This window comes from Mauremys mutica, chromosome 9 (genome assembly GCF_020497125.1).
Source record: "Mauremys mutica isolate MM-2020 ecotype Southern chromosome 9, ASM2049712v1, whole genome shotgun sequence".
In the NCBI taxonomy this organism is placed as follows: Eukaryota; Metazoa; Chordata; order Testudines; family Geoemydidae; genus Mauremys; species Mauremys mutica.
In genome coordinates, this window is record NC_059080.1 from 12,598,556 (window position 1) to 12,618,095 (window position 19,540).

The window sequence follows — 19,540 nt, forward strand, 5'->3', positions numbered from 1 at the left end:
CAGTTCACATGAAGATCTGGCGTGTGCACCTGACCCTATTTTCTCAGAAATTCAGGAGCTTCTGCATAGACCGCGTAGGATGGCATTGTGCTCACCTAGTGGAACATGACCAGGAAATGGAGCACACCCAACGGGTTCAAAGAGCTGCAAATTCTCCCACTGGAGCACAGACAGGCCAGGGAAGGGGCAGCTCACTCCCAGGAGCAATAACCCACCCAGAAGCCTCCCCTACATGCACACGCAAAGGCCAAAAAATTGTCCTGTGACCCACCAGCCTTTGTTGACGTATCTCACAAGTCTTTGGGGCCAGCAAAGGCAAGTGGGATACGGTGGGTCACAGGAAGATTTTTCAGCCATTTTGTGGGTTGTGGAGCCAAGGAACGGAGAGCCAGCCTGGGGTAGACTATATAACTGTGGTAGTTGGACCACCCATTTCACATGCATCCTGGCTACCTCTGCATGGCCCACAACCATAAAACCGACATGGTTCAATAGGCCTCATAGAATTCTCTTATACAGTCAGCTAAATAGCATCCCCACCCCCTTATTAGGTAGCCAATATTCAAGCCTGTGTGAGAGTGAACTCAGAGAAAATGGAGGTTGCAGTAATATTTTTTTCAATGTATACAGCAAGAACACAGGTTGTAGTAGACCTCTACACTGACCCTCCGAAACCAAAGACCCAACTACCCTGGTGAAGATATTTATGAGGAAATTCATGGTTATAAAACAAAAACGCTCCAATGCTGGTCTGCCAGGTAACCTCAATACAAAGCCTGTGGGATGGGGCTGCAGAGTAGAACTCAGGGCAGGTCTACACTAGGAGCACGACGTCGGCACAGCTGGCGTAGTGCGTCTGGTGAAGACGCGCTGTGACAACGGGAGAGAGCTCTCCCACCGGCATAATTACACTACCTCTGCAAGAGGCAGAAGCTATGTCAGCTTCCTGCCGACATAGCTCCAGTGCGGACAGCACTTAGGTCACTGTAATCTGCATCGCTTGCGGGGGAGGTGTCTTTTTCACACCCCTGGGCAACGTCTGTTAGCTCGACTCAAGCGGTAGTGTAGACCTGCCCTAAGTAAATAATAATGGGGCCAGACTGAAATATCAAAAAAAAAAATTGGCTCAGTTTGAACCAAAACTGATTTTTTTTTTCTTGTTTTTCTCACCAAAACATTTTATTCAACCCAAAATAAAAAATGTTTTGGTTGTGTTTCAAGTCATTTTCAGGCATTTTTCTCCTCCTTTTTTTAAAAAAATAGCTAGATTTCTAAACAAATTGCAATTTGGAAGGGGGGGAGAGGAAAAAAGCCAAAATGTTTCATTTTGAAATGGTCAAAACTAAACGCTGACTTTAAAAAAAATCCATTTTTCTTTTGGCTGAAACGATTCACCTCAGTCAACCCAAGCTCATGAACAGTTTTGATGCCACCCCAAAAAATGCATTTTTCAGTACTGTTTTCCAGAAAAAAAAATGGCCCAGCTCTATTGCAGAGTTCAAAAGGTCGTCTTCCCTTTGAAGTGCACACCTACCTATGCTTCACCTCTCAGGAAAGCTGTGGCTCAAAAGGAACTTCTGGTTTCTGCATGTAGCTTAAAAATAAAAATATGCAGTGACTGACCCCTGGTTTCTTTGAGAACATGACACCTTTGTCCCAGCCAACTGATTGCAGACATGCATTGTGCACTAGAAATTCAGACCTGCAGCCACAGACTTGCTTCTCTCTGAATTCATTTGTGTTTCCTGCAGTGGCGTTTGCTCCTAGAAGTCACCCATTGCCAGACATGTGATTGTTCCAGCTTTAATCAAGTTGTAATTTTACAGAAGATGAAAATACACTGGTCACATTATCTCCCCGGCCTGACCCATCTTTTCCTAGAGGACTAAGAGCCAAGGAACCCTCTATTATGGCTACCATCCTGCTTTTTACTTGAGTCGGTATCTGCTGTAGTTGCTCTAAATATGATAAATGTATGGACTTATGGGATCCAAGAGAAGGAAAGATGGTCTTGTAGTCAAGCGATCAGGATTGTATCCCCAGCTCTGCAATGACTTTTTGGGGTAGGTCACTTGATCTCACTGGGCCTCCATTTCTGTAAAATAGGGATGATAATATGTCTCTCTCTTACAGGGGTATTATGAGGTTACTTAATTAGCATCAGAGAGTCTAGGCTGGAAGGTGCTACAGAAATGGGTTTGTTATGGAATTGTTTTGGGGGCTAAATAAAGTTTTTGTGTTCAAACAAACAAACAAACTCTAGGTCTGGCTCGGCAGTGGTGGGACAATGAGCTGGCATGCAGAGGATTGGGTGCTGGGCCCAGCTTGGCAAGAGATGGAAGCACTGCATCATTCACATGCAGCTGGGTGGATAGGAGGAGAGGACGATGAAAGAGCATGTAAGTTATTCCTAGATTTTTAAAGCCAGAAGGGACCATTAGATCATCTAGTCTGGCCGGCTGTTTTGCACAAGCTATAGAATTTCACCCAATTACTACTGCACTGAGCCCAATATTTGGGGTTGACTAAAGCATACCTTCCAGAAAGACATCGCTCTGGATTTGAAGACATAAAGAGACAAAGAATCCATTGCTTCCCTTGGTGGTTTGTTCCAGTGGTATCACCCTCACCGTTACAAATGGGTGCTTTCTTTTCTAAATTGAAATGATCTGGCTTCAGCTTCCAGCCATTGGTTCTTGTTATGCCTTTCTCTGCTAGATCAGAGAGCCCGTTAGTAGCTGGAATTGAATCCCTGTGAAGGAACTTGTACGCTGTGACCAAGTCACCTCTTGATCTAATGTGTGTAGGGCTCTAGCAGTGCACTGTAGTAATGTCATGGAAGTGCTGAGTGTCTGCATGCAGGCGCTGGCTCGCTGCCCTCTGGCTGCTGAGGGATTGTTGCTGTAACAGCAAAGAGGAAAACTAAAGGAGGATGGGCCAGGGAGGGCCCAATCCTGCAAGATGCTGTGTGCTGTTACAGGACCCGAAGGCACTCCGCACTTTGCAGAGTCAGATTCAGTAGGTGGGTACAAGTTCCTTGTACGCAATGGAGTGGTAGGTGCAAAAAAAGGAAGCGCATTGTGTTTCTAGAGCTCAGTGTGATGTTTTCATGTGCTGCACCTCCTTTCTGCATGGCACTGAGGAGCAGGATGTAGGCTCCTCTAAAAGTACCAAACAGCAGTAGTTTTCTTCTGATAGCGGGTCAGATTCTAGTCTCTCTTCTGCCAGATTGCTGTCTTTGTAACTCCAGGGAAGATGCTGGCCTTACGCCACTGGAGGGGAGCTCAGAATCTGCCCCCTCCCATTTGTAGGCAATAGTGCAGATTGAACCCCAGGACAAGAGATCTGCCCTTTCTCCTGTACACAAGCACCCACCTCCCCTGCATACAACCTTTAAGAGTCAATTGCCTGGCAGCTCCCTGCCGGCCTGGCAGCTCCCGCTCCAGAGGGTGAAAGCTGGCCCTCACTCCCAGCTCTCCCCAGCCGGGGCTTCCTCCCACCTCACCACATCCTGGCAAAGGCTCTGGGGGAGTTGGTGCCCCCCCCCCCCGGAGGCTGGGGGGTGGCACCCACTTCCCAAGGCAGCAGGGGGTAGCTGGCAGAGCCTGAGGGAGGAGGTGTTGTCTGGCACCTCCCTCCGCCCGGCTCCCAGGGGTGGCACCCCTCCCCGCGGCTCCCGGGGGCTGCCTGGCACCCCTCCCCGCCTGCCCAGGCTGCGAACCCGGCCCCAGCGCGGGTCCCACCCCCGGCCTTGACGCCAGCGCGCTAATGAAATGCTAATACCGGGGGCGCCGAGCCGGTCGCTGCCAGCACCAATAAAACCCCGGCGCGGAGCCGGGGCTCTGCCCGGTGCCAGCCCGCAGCCATGCAGAGCGCAGCCCCCGGGCCGGCCGCCCCCGCCCTGCACCTGCTCACCTCCTACTTCATCGACGGCATCCTGGGCCGGAGCCCCTCCGCCAGGCGGCCAGGTGAGCGGGACCCCGCCCGGGGACCTGCCCCCGGGCAGCCGGGATCGGGGCGCCCTGCCAGCCCCCTCCTGCCGGGGACGGATGGGAGGATCGGGGCGCCCTGCCAGCCCCCTCCTGCCGGGGACGGATGGGAGGATCGGGGCGCCCTGCCAGCCCCCTCCTGCCGGGGACGGATGGGGGACCGGGGCGCCCTGCCAGCCCCACCCCCTGGGGATGGATGGGGGGACCGGGGCGCCCTGCCCGCCCCCACCCCCTGGGGATGGATGGGGGGACCGGGGCGCCCTGCCAGCCCCCACCCGCCGGGGATGGATGGGGGACCGGGGCGCCCTGCCAGCCCCCACCCGCCGGGGATGGATGGGGGACCGGGGCGCCCTGCCAGCCCCCACCCGCCGGGGATGGATGGGGGACCGGGGCGCCCTGCCAGCCCCCACCCGCCGGGGATGGATGGGGGGACCGGGGCGCCCTGCCAGCCTCCACCCGCCGGGGATGGATGGGGGGACCGGGGCGCCCTGCCAGCCTCCACCCGCCGGGGATGGATGGGGGACCGGGGCGCCCTGCCAGCCTCCACCCGCCGGGGATGGATGGGGGACCGGGGCGCCCTGCCAGCCTCCACCCGCCGGGGATGGATGGGGGACCGGGGCGCCCTGCCCGCCCCCACCCGCCGGGGATGGATGGGGGGACCGGGGCGCCCTGCCCGCCCCCACCCGCCGGGGATGGATGGGGGGACCGGGGCGCCCTGCCCGCCCCCACCCGCCGGGGATGGATGGGGGGACCGGGGCGCCCTGCCCGCCCCCACCCGCCGGGGATGGATGGGGGGACCGGGGCGCCCGCCGGTTCCCCCAGTGCGGAGCCCCTCGGGGCAGCGCAGCAGCCGGGCCCTCCAGCCATTCTCCGCTTCTCCCTCTCCCCAGGCGGGGACCCCCCGGAGCCGCCCGAGCCCTGCCCCGCGCCGCTGGCGGCAGAGAAGCGCCCGGTCCCCGGCGCCTGGGCGGAGGAGGAAGCGGCGGAGGACGCGGAGAAGAGCAGCAGCGGCCCGGGGGAGCCGGCGGCGGGTCTCTCCGGCTCCGCCCCCGCAGCCGCGGCTGCGGCGCCGGGGCCCCTGAAGCGGAAGCAGCGGCGCTACCGCACCACGTTCAGCAACTTGCAGCTGGAGCAGCTGGAGCGGGCGTTCCGCAAGTGCCACTACCCCGACGTGTTCACCAGGTAGGAGCGCGGCCGGAGCGCGGCCGGGCCGCTCCCCCTGGGGCACCCAGCCCCAGCCTGGCCCAGCACAGCCCTTCCCCCCTCCCTGTAGGGCCAGAGCCGGGGAGACGCTGCCCTCCGTTGGGAGGATCGGGCCCTGACTGCGCCCTGCCCCCAATGTGTCGACTGGGTCCAGGGGGATTCAGAGAGAGATTCCTCCCCCGAGGCAGCGGGGCCAGACCTTGAAATGGTCACTGCCCGGTAAATGCCACTCCCTGGTGTAGGGAATAAACCAGATTGAATAAACCCAGGGTATGTCATGACAGGGAGCCCCCAGGAAAGCGAACGGTAACTCTGGCGCATAGGAAAAGCACTTGAAGCAAAGGGAAGTAGCTCAGGGATGGACGGTAATCGCTGGCTTTAAAGTAACAGCTGGAGCACATGCGATTCCGCGCTCGCATGAAGTGGGAATCAAGGTGAAATCAGGACACTGTGGTGTGCGAGGGGGTCTCAGAATCTTACATCCACTTACTGCTGTCTCAACGGTCCTGATGCAGTTACCTGTGTGTGTGTATATAAAAACCTTCGCAGTTGTAGGTTACTGTTTATATAGTCTCAGGCTGGTAGGCACTATGCAGCGGCTGCTAGATTAGAAATCCCCTATAAAGAGCCGGGGATCTGATTTGACTTTTAATGAACGCTCAGTTTTTGATGGAGCTGTTTTTGATGAACCCAACCCTTTTTTGTGACTAAAGATGGGAATACTAAATGATGTTTGGCTCTTCTGCAGAGAGGAGCTAGCAATGCGCCTGGATTTAACAGAAGCCAGAGTTCAGGTGAGTAACAGGTACTAAAGAACGTGGACCCAGTGTGGACTGAATACACTGCCATTTGATATTTATAAACATTCTTAGCTTAAAATTAAGTGTTAAGTGTTTTCTTAGTGCTATTGGCTTTTTTATTTTTCCAGCTCAGTCGGATTGAGAAGTGTTGCTGTAAATGATGTAAAAAGCTGGGGGGTTATTCCGTATTATCCTACAAAAGAGAACCAAATGTGATCAGAGCTTTGAATTTAAAAGAACGAGAAGTTGTTCCTGGTTTTGTGAGGGGTGGGATACTAACATCTAAATGAAATGTAGTAATTGTCAGATATAATATCAATACACTTCAGTGAACATTAAATGATCATTTAAAAATAGGCTTTGCACCTTGTCTAAACCAGTGGTTCTCAGCCAGGGTACACATATCGCGGGGGGTACGCAGAGGTCTTCCAGGGGGTACATCAACTCATCTGGATTTTTGCCTAGTTTTATAAAAAGCACTAGCGAAGTCAGTACAAACTAAAATTTCAGCGAGACTATGACTTGTTTTTACTACTCTATATACTGTACATTGAAATGTAAGTGCAATATTTATATTTATTTTATAATTATATGGTAAAAATGAGAAAGTAAGCAATTTTTCAGTAATAGCATACTGTGACACTTTTGTTATTTTTAATGTGATTTTGTAAGCAAGTGGTTTTTAAGTGAGGTGAAATTTGGGGGTACACAAGACAAATCAGACTCCTGAAAGGGGTACAATAGTTTGGAAAGGTTGAGAGCCATTGGTCTAAACTATTTAAACATCTGTTTATGGATGTAGACGTGGATTTGAATTAGATGTATGCATATTGTTTAAATACTATTTTATGTTTACATCTTAAAGTTCTGAAACAAACCAACAAAAGCCTAAAGATTCACAATAAAATTTGATACTTTTTCACTATAATTTCCTCCACTAGAAAAATATTTTAAAACAAAATTAATTGGGGATAGGGTGACCAGACAGCAAGTGTGAAAATCGGGATGGTGTGGGGGAGGGGTTATAGGAGCCTATATAAGAAAAAGACCCAAAAATCGGAACTGTCCCTATAAAATTGGGACATCTGGTCACCCTAATTGGGGACAATAGTATTGTATAGGAGTTTAGAATGTAGTTACATTAGTAATTTTCTGACATTTATCAACTGGTGTTCTCCTTGATATTTGTTTTTTAAAGAAAGGAGAAATATCCTGGACATGTCATCCATTATTAAATCTGAGACAAAAAACTCTAACCATAACGTTTTAGACAGTAACATTTTCTAGATGTACATTTAAAAATGTATTTTTACCACCGGTCTGTAATGGTCCAAAATTAAATGCATACTGGCATTTTTTAAATTTCTGTATTTAGTTTTTGTAAAAGTCCACATTAGCATTATAAAAATATTTATGCAGTTTCTTTTGAAGTGCCAAAACCTGATGTTTTGGTTCTTGACCAAAACAATAAAAGGACCCAAAATGGTTAGATCGTGTTGTGAACTAATGATTAGTTGAATGTTGTGTTCTTCATCTAAGCAGTTATTTATGTAGTTCACAAAAGCATTCATGCACCATCTCCTGCCCCAATTTAACTTGGAAACATCTGCACTGTTTTAAAAAAAATGGTTACATAAATTAAAAGATGATTCTGAGACTGAGATGAGAATGTCTGCTTGAAGGGAATTTTGATTACTAGGTTGGGCAGTTATAATGGAACATCAGACAAAACCTTAAGCATACAGGTGCAAAGACTGTGTAACCAATCTTCCATACTGCAGTCCTCTAAAGAAGCCTATCCTTGGTTCTAAACACCCATAATTAACAGTCCCTTTTAAAAAGTATTAACTCTGGCATTAACTCATTTACTGTTAGCTTTAACAAAAAAACAAAAACAAACAAAAAAAACTTGTCTACATAGCAAATATTAAATCTTGTTAAAAATTTCGTTTCAAACAAACCATTAAGGGTCCAAATTAGCACAAAACCAATCAGCACGTACTGTACATCGGATATTTAATGAATGACTCTGCATGTCAGTCCAGCTGCAAGCTGCGGTCATGACTTGGCTCCCAGCATGTACTGTTCATTTTTCATGAGTATGATATGCATTGCAACCTCTTCCCTGATTTGGCAGGCTTACTCACAGACTCATCTGTGTAGCTCTGTTTCTCCTCACACTCCACCACCGGGGCCAGATGCTCAACTTGTGTAAACTGTCGATCGGTTGAAGTCAATGGAGCAATGACAGTTTACACTGGCTGAGGAGCCGGCCCCAGAAATCTTGAATTTCCTCATCTTTCCATATTTTAACACTTGGGCCCAGATCCTTACAGATAAGTAGGCTCCTAAAATCCATTGATGTCAGTGGAAGTTAGGAGCCTAAATACCTTTATATATTATATATTACATCCAGTGCTCAATGATTTTACACGTGTGAGCAAGCTTTGTCACCTTTTTCATCTCAACCCCGCAGCTAAGTTATTTTATGACCTTTAAGGAAAGAAAATGCCCCCCTCACACACACCCCAACATAAATATCACCAATGCTACTAGTAACTAAAATACCTTACCACATGACAGCCACATGTTTCTCCCATAAAATGAACACGGATGCAAAACTGTTAACCCACCCATTTCCCCAATCCCATTCTCACCTTCTCATATGGGACTTGCCAATTGCATGCAGTTGGGTTGCGCTGTTCGATGTCTCTTTTTTGAGACATTGGCAAAAGGGATCATGTAGATGATTTGAACCCAAGCTTCCTGTGAATATCATAAAGAAGAACAGAACATTCAGTGGCATAGCCACATAGGAGTACTAGGCAAATATTGAGAGGAAGGATACTCCAGTATCCTAGAATTCAAGGCCAGAAGGGACCACCACAGTATCTAACCTGAGCTCTTATGTATCACAGGTCATCACCACCACCCAGCACCCGTACATGAAACCCAACAACTGAGATGAGACCCCCCGTATTACAGCCCTCAGGAGGCTAGACTCTTATGTGTCACAGGCAGAGTGGTGTGGTTGCTAACATGAGACGGAGTTTCAATTCCCTGCTTTGCCATAGACAAGTACCTTGGGCAAGTCACTTGGTCTCTTGGTCTCATTCCCCCAACTGTAAAATGGAGATGATAAATCACACAGGTGTGAGGATAAATACATTAAAGATTCTGAGGCGCTTAGATAGCAGGGTATGTTAATAGACCATTTTTTAAATATACTGCAATGGTATCTTCCAGACCTGCTCAAAAGTAACTCTCTGTGAAGCTAATTTAATGCAGAGTTGTCATTTCTGTACCTCACTGAACCAGCAGAGCAGCCCATTGCGTTTTCAAACTGAGATTTGCTTCTCCGGGGAGACACCTGCTGCACCTCTTCCTGGGGCAGTATAAAAATAACATATGCAGTATTTAATATACACTGGTTTATAGTCCATTCGTGTTACATTTAAAAATTGATTAAAACTGTAATGACTCCAGGAGCCTACAATTCACTCTTCTTTGTTACATACCTCTAACCCATTATTTTGAATGGATTTAGCCCAAGAGGATATAGTTAGCTAAACAGTATGTATTCCATGCTGCAAGTTCGTACACATCTGTGTATAGATGCAAACTACCCAGGTAACCTGATAGAAATGTAATGATCTAACAATGTAAAGCTAAGTTATTTTTAAAGGCAGTTGAACTCTTCTATTAATCAGTAGCAAAAATACAAATTAGTCATTTTATGCTTGTATTAAATAATCTAAATCTTATTTATAATAATATAAATGCTAAAGGTTTGAAAGTACTGTCTGTTTATGATGTCACTGCAAGGTAAGATATGTGTTTATGCCCCATTTAGCACTCCTATTAATGTGAATTTTCCCCGAGCCAGGAGTTCAAGATTGGAATTTTAGACCTAAATAATGGCTTTCAGTGCTGATAGTCCAAATTCAATTTAGATTTTAAAAGAAGTTTGATAAATACAATAACTGATGGCCAATTGAAATCAGCTGTTACACTGGATTTACAATCTGCACAACGGGCAAGCAATAGTATTGCAGTCATAAAAGACAGCTCTATAGATTACACAAGAGTAAATTGAAGGAATTATTTTAACATTTTAAGGTAGCAAACATTTCACTCCTTATTCAGTTTCTCTGTTTGGAACAGACTGAAGGAAAAACATGCTTACGTTTCACAACAGTATTGAGTATGAGTATCTCTCATGCACGTAGCACTTGTCTTTTGCTCTGTTTAGGAAAGGGGTCAAAAGGCTTTTACAGGATAAAGAAACTAGCAACACTGCAAAGTGCAATGTTCTTCATCTGCTGCCCAAATGTGAGGCACAAGTGTCATGTAATCTTCTCACTCCTCTTTTAGCCCTTTGAACTCCATTCTAGCGGGGAGCACTGGTGGCTTAGTGCTAGTGGTTTTATTTTCCTTCTGAGATACCAACTGTAGCTCCATTTATGATACTTATTGGCAAGTGATTGGAGGCCGCTATTTAACCAATAAACCCTGTAAAAATAATTTAATTAAATTACTAAAATCTGTTTTAGCCAATACCTAAAGCTGAATGAACACAACTGAAAGTGTCTCTTTCGTGCACCTGGCTCCCATCTGTAGATATAGATTTGCAGCATTTCACTAGTTCAGCTATCCCCTATAAGAAATTTGACCCTTTGCAATCTCAGATATATTAGACCTTGTGTCCCGAAGATTATTTATTGTTCAACACTTGTGCCAGATTTTGTCAAATGTGCGATATTTTCCATTGTCCATTTCTTGGTTCAAAACACCAATCTCCTTGCCAACAGACCTAAGCACGAAGTGTACGTTAGTTGCCCAGAGGAAAAAGACACCATTATTTTTGCAGAGTCACTATAGTTTCCACAGAATATTGTTAGCTTTAAAAAAAAAAAAATCTAAGCAACATGTGTTCAAATAGTCACTGCTTCTTTAGGTCCCTGTGAATAAGCATTCACAAGACTTATGCCATGTGAATACCTTATTACAGTATCTTTTTGCTCCTTATTATATATATTGTAATATATTTTAGTGAGACTCATGTGTGGCCCAATCCTGTCCCCTTTGAACTCAATAGGAGTTTTGCCATGGACTTAAAGGGAAAAGATCAGGCCTGTGATACCAAGGCTAGCAACACATACCATATAGCAATGTACTTTGGGTATTAACAATTTTTCACTTCTAAAGGGCTTTTCTTCAGAAGCCCTTGGCACTTTACAATTATTATTTAAATATGCATCAAAAAGCTCGTTGTGAAGCAGATGCTAGTATAGCTTTACAAACAGGTAAACTAAGTCAAATAGAGAAGGGTAAACAACTTGCTCAAGATCAGAGCAAGTCAGTGATTCCCAGTCAGCCCTGCTCCAGCTCCCAGACCATAGTTGCACTAATATTAGAGACTTCTGATAAAATTACAAAAATGTGTTGTGACTCATAGGTCATTTTAAAAACATGATAATTCTCTCCACACACTAGAATGCTTTGATCGTCTTACTTGAACTGATTCGTTTTATAATGTTGCACCTGCAGATGGAAGAAGTGTCTATCCCAGCATTCTCTGCAGTAAATATTTATTCCTATTTTGGGGACTATTAATGTACCAATTAATACATGATCGTTATACTATATGAAAACTTCTGCTAATGGCTTACTGAATTTCAGTAGTGGCTAGATATAAAATTTGTGTTAGAGATGATAGGCCCAAACTAAAAATCTTTGATCCAAGCCCAGATACAGTTCAGAATTCAGTCTGAATGTATCTCTCTACCTGAATTAGAACATCTCAACATTTGAGAACATTTAGATTTTTGAATCTTCAAGCTTGGGAGCATTCCTATCTGAGATTCTGGTTTCAGCCCATCTCTGCTGTATACTTCACAATGCATCTTCACCTTAGTGCGAACACATATCTAGGGACCCAAGAGAGAATACTCCAAGACAGAGTCAAAAATTACAAAAAAAAATGGTGTGGTGTCAGTTGTCAGAGTAGATTAAATTCTAGTCTCACTTCTCTGTTACTTTATAATATACTCCATAGGCTATAATAATTAATAGTGCAGCCTTGCAAAGAGAAGTTGATATAGTAATCAGCAAAGAATCCTGTGGCACCTTATAGACTAACAGACGTTTTGGAGCATGAGCTTTCATGAGTGAATACCCACTTCATCGGATGCAAGTGGGTACCGACGAAGTGGGTATTCACTCACAAAAGCTCATGCTGCAAAACGTCTGTTAGTCTATAAGGTGCCACAGGATTCTTTGCTGCTTTTACAGATCCAGACTAACACGGCTCCCCCTCTGATACTATAACAATCAGTTTACTGTACAAAAGTATACTATACAGTAGACTCCTTACCATCCAAAGCCCTGTGTCTAAGAAACTACCAGCATGTCTCCCTCTTTTATTGACTCCTGGTTACCAGAACTCTCAAGTATCTGAATATAGTTGGTGTCTTGAGTAACCGATTTCTATTGTACTATAACTGAGTTAATCAGTTTCACATAACTATATATGACATCAGTTTGAGTCATGGCCAGTAATAAGAGCATCTAAAAAAATGTTTTTAAATACTTCTCTATGTAGTTAATCAGCCAGACTATCTAGGCATTTAAATCACACTCACGGTTTTGATTTAAAATTATTTCAGTTATGATTAAATTGCTTCTTAAATTGCATGGACTGAAGTAACCACCTTTCAATTTGGGGAGGTCGGGGGGTCATATTTGAAGGCTCAACTAATAAAGGGGTAATAAATTATTAATAGCTATTTTCATTGTTTAATAGATTACTCAATAGTTAGTCCAACAGGTCATAGATTGCATATTACTATGACTTATAACCAATAACACCTTTTGCTGATATGCCTACAACAGATACTACTCAAATCCATAAACATGCTTACGACATCTATTAATTAATAATAAACCTTTATAAACAGAACCTTTCTACATAGAAACTGTACTTTTAAAATAAAGGTCACTACTATGCCATGTGCATCACGGCCTACCATAGCTGATAAAAGCCGCAACAAACTCAGTCTAGCTAACCCTTTTGTATTCTCTCTGAAGGTCTGGTTTCAAAACAGAAGGGCAAAATGGAGGAAACGTGAAAAAACTGAAATGTTAGGGAACGTTCCAGGACTCTCCTTAACGCATCCATTGGGTCTGGTTTTGGACATTCCATTGAGTCAGTCTCCTCTTCTGGACCACGCATGGAGATCAATGCCACTTTCAACAATAGCTATGCCATCTGTAACTCCAGCATTCAGCCCTGCAAGTTTAGGGCCGTTTGGTCTCAGCAGTCTTGCCTGGACATCTCTCTTCAGAAATCCAATTTTAAGTCCTCATTTTGGAAGGTACAGAGAGCATATTTTAAGTGTTTTTCTTTCAAACCTCAAGGTTTTCTGTCTTATTATCTATCTTATTATCTTTTCTTTTAAACCGTGAGGTTTTCTGTCTTATTATCTGTCCCTTTCTTTTAAACCTCAGAAAGGGATAGATGATAAGACAGAAAATACAATATTGCCTCTATCTACATCCATGGTACGCCCACATCTTGAATACTGCATGCAGATGTGGTGAACCCACCTCAAAAAAGATATATTGGAATTGGAAAAGGTCCAGAAAAGGGCAACAAAAATTATTAGGCGTATGGAATCGCTGCCATATGAGGAGAGATTAATAAGACTGGGATTTTTCACCTTGGAAAAGAGATGACTAAGGGGGGATATGATAAAGAGCTATAAAATCATGACTAGTGTGGAGAAAGTAAATAAGGAAGTGTTATTTACTCCTTCTCATAACACAAGAACTAGGGGGTCACCAAATGAAATTAATAGGCAGCAGGTTTAAAACTAACAAAAGGAAGTATTTTTTCACACAACACACAGTCAACCTGTGGAACTCCTTGCCAGAAGATGTTGTGAGGGCCAATACTATAACAGTGTTCAAAAAAAGAACTAGATAAGTTCATGGAGAATAGATCCATCAATGGCTATTAGCCAGGATGGGCAGGAATGGTGTCCCTAGCCTCTGTTTGCCAGAATCTGGGAATGGGCAACAGGGAATGGATCACTGTTCATTCCCTCTGGGGCTCCTGGCATTGGCCACTGTCAAAGATGGACTAGATGGACCTTTGGTCTAACCCAGTATGGCCGTTCTTATGCATTACAACAGTTTAATATCAGTAAGCATTTCATAGGTGCCCTAATTAAACGTGTGTTCCAATGTTACGGTATGAATTCTGTCTATTTAAAGGAATAATATAAAAAGTTATTAAAAAGGCCAGCTCTCACATGTCTTAATCACTGGGACAAATGAGTAAAATAATCAGGATTTGACCCTAAATTAGCTGTAAACCCTAGTGAAAGTCATTCTACATAGTTACTGTTTAAAGGGCAGTTGTGCATGTTGGGTGAAATCCTGGCTCCCTTGAAGTCAGTGGGCCCTTGTCTTCATGACAGACTGTTTTAATGTAGACCAACTATGGACTCTATTCTGATCTCGTATATACAGGTGTATATTACACATCTTAAAATCTACTACAGCAGATCTAGATATGAGCTCTCGAGGTGGCTTTACAAAATAGAGAATTATACTGGATGTTCCCACACAGGAGAACAGAACATGGCCCCAGTTCCCTGAGCACCAATGACAGAGCTGACATCATTGGTTTTCATTTCAGGGCTATTGTTAACATTTCCTTTACTGAAGACACGTGTGCCCAATCCCAATGGGATTTTTGCCATTGACTACAATAAGCACAGGGTTGAGTTCAGAGTCTTCCTTCCCAACCTCCACGACCTATGGGGAGATCCTGAACCTGTGTCCATTATCAGCGCTCCATTGAATTCTGTGGAGCTCTGATGATTTATAATAGCTGAAGATCGGCTCCTCAGTCTCGCTCGCTCCAAGTGCTGAAATTAAACAACCGAAAGCTGCTGCTGTGTTAGCACTGTATACTCCTCTCCCTCCTGAAATGACAGCCTATATTATAGCCTCCGATTAATGAGCACACCTTTCTGCCATGCTGATTTATGCTGCATTTCACATGAAATAACTTGTCACAACAAATTGGTTGCCCAGAAACCTATCTGAAAATTGTTCCCTTCATGAAGTATTCTGTTGTTTCCACAGAGCGTGCTGCTCTCCCGCATTACAAGGTTTGCTTAGAAAGGATGTAACATGTTAAGAGAATGATAGTAAATCTAGCAAACTGACTTTTCTAGATAGCTGCATGCAATGCAGTGGTATGAACATCTTTCTTTGCTGCAGCCACAGTTTAGTAAGTGATATTTATTAGGTGCAAAGTGGATTTGCCTAATGCGCTTAAAAAAAAAGCTAAAAGTTAAATTTCCAAAAAAATTTAAGTTTGGAAGAAAGAAGAAGTTGGGTTTAAAAAAAAATTCAACCCCGTTTAGTGCTGTGGTTATTAATAAGGTAAATATTTCTTCTACAAAATACTTCTTGGTTTGTTACTATTGACTTTTTTTTCCCAAATATAGATTTCTCAATGCTTTAAATCCTCTCATGACAACAGCTTCAGTCTTAATGAAAGCGCCAGGACCCCCGTCAGACCCCGGTCTCACTGCCTTCACTGATCCGGCAGCGGTTGAAAGGAAAACGTCGAGCATTGCAGCGCTAAGGCTCAAAGCGAAAGAACATTCAGCACAAATCCCTCAATTAAACCTCCTATCCAGTCTTACAAACACTAACAAAGAACTTTGTTAGGAACTTTCCCGCAGACTGCGGTAGCACAGGAGAAAGCAAATGCCTTCTCCCATAAGTGGATCCAGTTATACAGAGGCATATAAAAAAAACCCACCCATCTGTAGATCTTCCATCTGCAAAATGGACTGATGGAAATGTTAATCCTGCTAAAAATAGCTTTCCTTTATTATAACACAAAATTGTGCGGTCATGTAGCAAATTGATAAATGACTACTTATGGTGAATTTTCAACATTACAAAAGATATACATCAGGAATTGACTCTTCTACGTAAATAAAACTAATGTAAAGAACGAGTTTGCTGTGAAACCCCATGATGTACTGGACATTAGCACAAAGGTTGAAAATCCTCTGTAGAAATAACTCTGGAGTTTTATAAACAATCCTTAAATGATGTCTCAGGAGGAACTGTGTAACAACAATAGTTTAGACCTAAGAATCAATATATGGTATGTTCTTAATTTAAAGATCATGCTTCATGTTGAAGTACAAATGCCAGTGAAATTTCACAAAATAAACAGAATGATCAGGAATGAGGTATGAAATATTTTGAATATAGGGCTTTGATTCAAAACTAGGTTTGTACAAAATGTATCTTGTTTCAAACTAAAATAAACAAAAAAATTTTGCTTATATGTTCGATGTGGCAATGTTTTAATAACTATATCCTAAGCTTTAGCCTTTGACCATAGATCACTTTGTAAATGAAAAGTTGTCCTGTAAGAAATAGTTGTTTCTGTGCAGTAAATTCTGTGTAATATAGATATATATATATATATATATATATATATATATATATATATATATAGGTGAGTAGTTACTAGTTTTAACCATGAGGTTTCTGAATGTTTTTAGTGTGACTGGTGGCAAATAGTAGCAGACCATTATCGTTAAGTTAACTCTCATTATTTGTAAATCTCTTTCAAAGTATATTGTGTGCCTAAATAGATTCAGATTTGCAGTGAAAATTATTAACGGGTCTTTAAAAAAAAAGTCCTTGAAATGATTATTGGGAAGAGTAAAAACTGAGGTTCTGGTGAATAGACATTAAATTTACAAAAAGCCTTGGGTAAGCCATTTGTTGTGTCTGCCTCAGTTTCCCCAGCTGTAAAATGGGGATGAGAAGAACAACAACTAGTCTTGTATAGCTCTTGATCCAGAAATACCAATGTGTGTTATAAAGGAGGGTAAGTATCATCCCATTTTACAGACTGCTTGCCTATCTCACAGGGCTGTTGTGAGGACTAAATGAATGTTCCGAACACTATGCAGATGTAAAAGAGCTATATTAGTGCTAAGCGTTGTATGTTAATTGGCATCCTCATTGGCAGTCACAGCAGAAGCACCAAGGACTGAACAGACATGGAGACCGAGCTTTTGTCTCATCCCTAGAGGTCCCTCCAAAGAGGCTTTGAGTACCATACATTAGTGGGACAGGGTGGAGAATCTTTCATTGATGCTGCCTGTGCTTCTCCTGTTCCACTGAGACCATTCTGATGCACTAACATCACTTAGAAAATACAGAAAAAGCATTCGGTGTCCCCCACACCTCTGTAAGATTTTTTTCCCCATGTGCTTAATGCTCTGTAAGATCAGGCTACTGTATCTTGACTCAAACTACAGTCAACCTACCATAACCCCTGTAACATCTCTTGATAACATTTATTCTTAATGTCATCAATAATGTTATCAATACTGTTGCAGTGAGCTTGGAATGTAGAACCCTTAGCTACCCTAATTTCTGCTTTTGTAGATGTCTCTAAACCTTGATTTATTAAATTGTGTACATTATACAGAAGGCTTCTTGGTTTATTAGATTGTTCACTTCCCTTACCTTCCAAAACTGCTTTTATTCTAGCTTGTGGTCTGACTGCAGTAAAAGTTGCATATGCATCTACATAACATCGCCTTCGCCTATGAGTGAGAGAGCAGAAATATTTTCGGTCTGTAGACCAGTGTAACTGTTCTCCCATCTTTTTGTAAAGTAGGAGGATAGTTTGTGTAAACTATTATTACACAAGTTGTATTTCTTTCTGCACACACTTCCTTGTGTTCTTCCTCTGTAATTAATACTCAGTTTCTTGAAAAGGCTAGAAAATTCTGCAAGGAAAGCACATTCTGTACTTTTTCTAAAAAGCAACAAGAAATGTCTTAGTATGCTAGGTGCATTGCTTAAATGAACTCATCTAATAGCTATTCAAAACAGAATTTGACTATTTAAAAAAATTCCAGCTGTTCCTGCTAATTATCATTCTGCAGAGCAGTATCCATAAGAAAAACAGTGTCAAAACTACTTTTTGAAGAAGGCACTCCTGCATTTCAACATATTGAGTGAAATCCTAACACCACTGTAGTCAATGAGAGTCTTGTCATTGACATCAGTGGGGTCAAGATTTCATCTACTGGGTCAAATTCACCCACGTCAGAATTCCATTGCTTCCAATAATTACAACAGGGATTAATTTGGCCCAGCAAGTCCCTAAGCTTTCCCCATACATATAGAACTCCCATGCATATTCACACTTAGGTAAAAATTAGTTTAGCAAAATAAGCAATGCCAGGAGATGAGTTGCTTTCAGCGGCGGCTCGAGGCACAAGCGCTCCAAGTGCGTGCCTGGGGCAGCAAGCCACAGGGGGCACCTTGCCGGTCCCTGCGAGGGCGGCAGTCAGGCACCCTTCGGCGGGTTGCCTGCGAGAGGTCCGCTGGTCCCGCGGATTCAGCGGCAATTTGGCAGCAGGTACGCCGAAGCCGCGGGACCGGCGGATCTCCCGCAGGCAACCCGCCGAAGGCTGCCTGACTGCCATGCTTGGGGCGGCAAAAAAGCTAGAGCCGCCCCGGTTGCTTTGCTCACATTTTTTTCAAGGAGTACTTCAGGCATACTTGTTTAGAAGTATGGGGTCTGCAGATGGACCATGGAAGGTTTCACAAAGGAAGGAACTGGGTGGGGTGAGAAGAGAAGCTTTGAAAGCGAACTGGGACAGGATGCTGTTGCGAGAAAGCCCCTGGTAACGTGAAATCAGAGGCTTTCCCGGAGGGAAGTAAAACAAAAGAGGAAATTAACAAAAAAAAATTTTAAGTTCAGGGCAGCTTGATGGTTCACAGGCATTCATTTGATGGAAACACAGGCATTCATTTGATAGATCAGGCTTCAGGGCCACAAGAAACCTTGTGAACTCAAAATTATTTTATGCTAATCGTGACACGGTACAAATTCAATAATAGTACCTAGCCCCTATATCGTACTTTTCATCCATGGATCTGCAAGCAAGATAAATATCCTTTTAGTCCATTTTACAGCTACAGAAACCGAGCCACAAAGAGGCAGAACTCTACCCACGGTCACACAGCGCATCCAGTCCATGTCAGAGCTGGAAATAGACTCCCAATTTGCTGAGTCCCAGTCTAGAGCCCTATCCCACTGGCCCACACTTCCTCTCTGACTGGCGAATCCCTGTGTATCGGAATGTTTAGCCGGGTCATTAAACATGTCAGATCAACAGGGCTGTATTGATTGACGGCAGCACGTATGGAAGCTGACACCCCTACCTGCCAGTGCTGGGGTTGCTTTACTTCATGCTACTCTGCCAGACCCTAACTTCCCTAACCACTAAAATTTCCCATCGGTCACCCAAACTTTGCTTTTAACAAGCAGAGTGTACAAAGGCCGCAAAGGAAAGATGCTCTATCAACCACTTCAAATTGCAGTTTTATTATTGAAATAAAAGCCAGAGATGACCCGCGCCTGCCAGTGGGGCTGGGTAGGGGGACACAGTGAGAGCAGCGGCTTCAGCAGATGTT

General features: G+C 44.0%; 1 protein-coding gene and 1 long non-coding RNA gene across 2 annotated transcripts; one reads left to right on the plus strand and one right to left on the minus strand.

Annotated features, from left to right (window-relative positions):
• Nucleotides 1-3,865: 3,865 nt before the first annotated feature.
• Nucleotides 3,866-16,364, plus strand: ESX1 (ESX homeobox 1). Its single transcript, XM_045030550.1, has 5 exons — nucleotides 3,866-3,968; nucleotides 4,880-5,171; nucleotides 5,941-5,986; nucleotides 13,082-13,368; nucleotides 15,517-16,364. The coding sequence occupies exons 1-5, from the start codon at nucleotides 3,866-3,868 to the stop codon at nucleotides 15,740-15,742; spliced, it is 954 nt and encodes a 317-aa protein (XP_044886485.1). The 3' UTR covers nucleotides 15,743-16,364.
• On the minus strand, nucleotides 6,094-9,377 carry LOC123377825. Its single transcript, XR_006582348.1, has 3 exons — nucleotides 9,298-9,377; nucleotides 8,650-8,758; nucleotides 6,094-6,185 (listed from the first exon to the last, which is right to left on the minus strand). It is a non-coding gene; the product is annotated as an uncharacterized LOC123377825 (long non-coding RNA).
• Nucleotides 16,365-19,540: the final 3,176 nt, after the last annotated feature.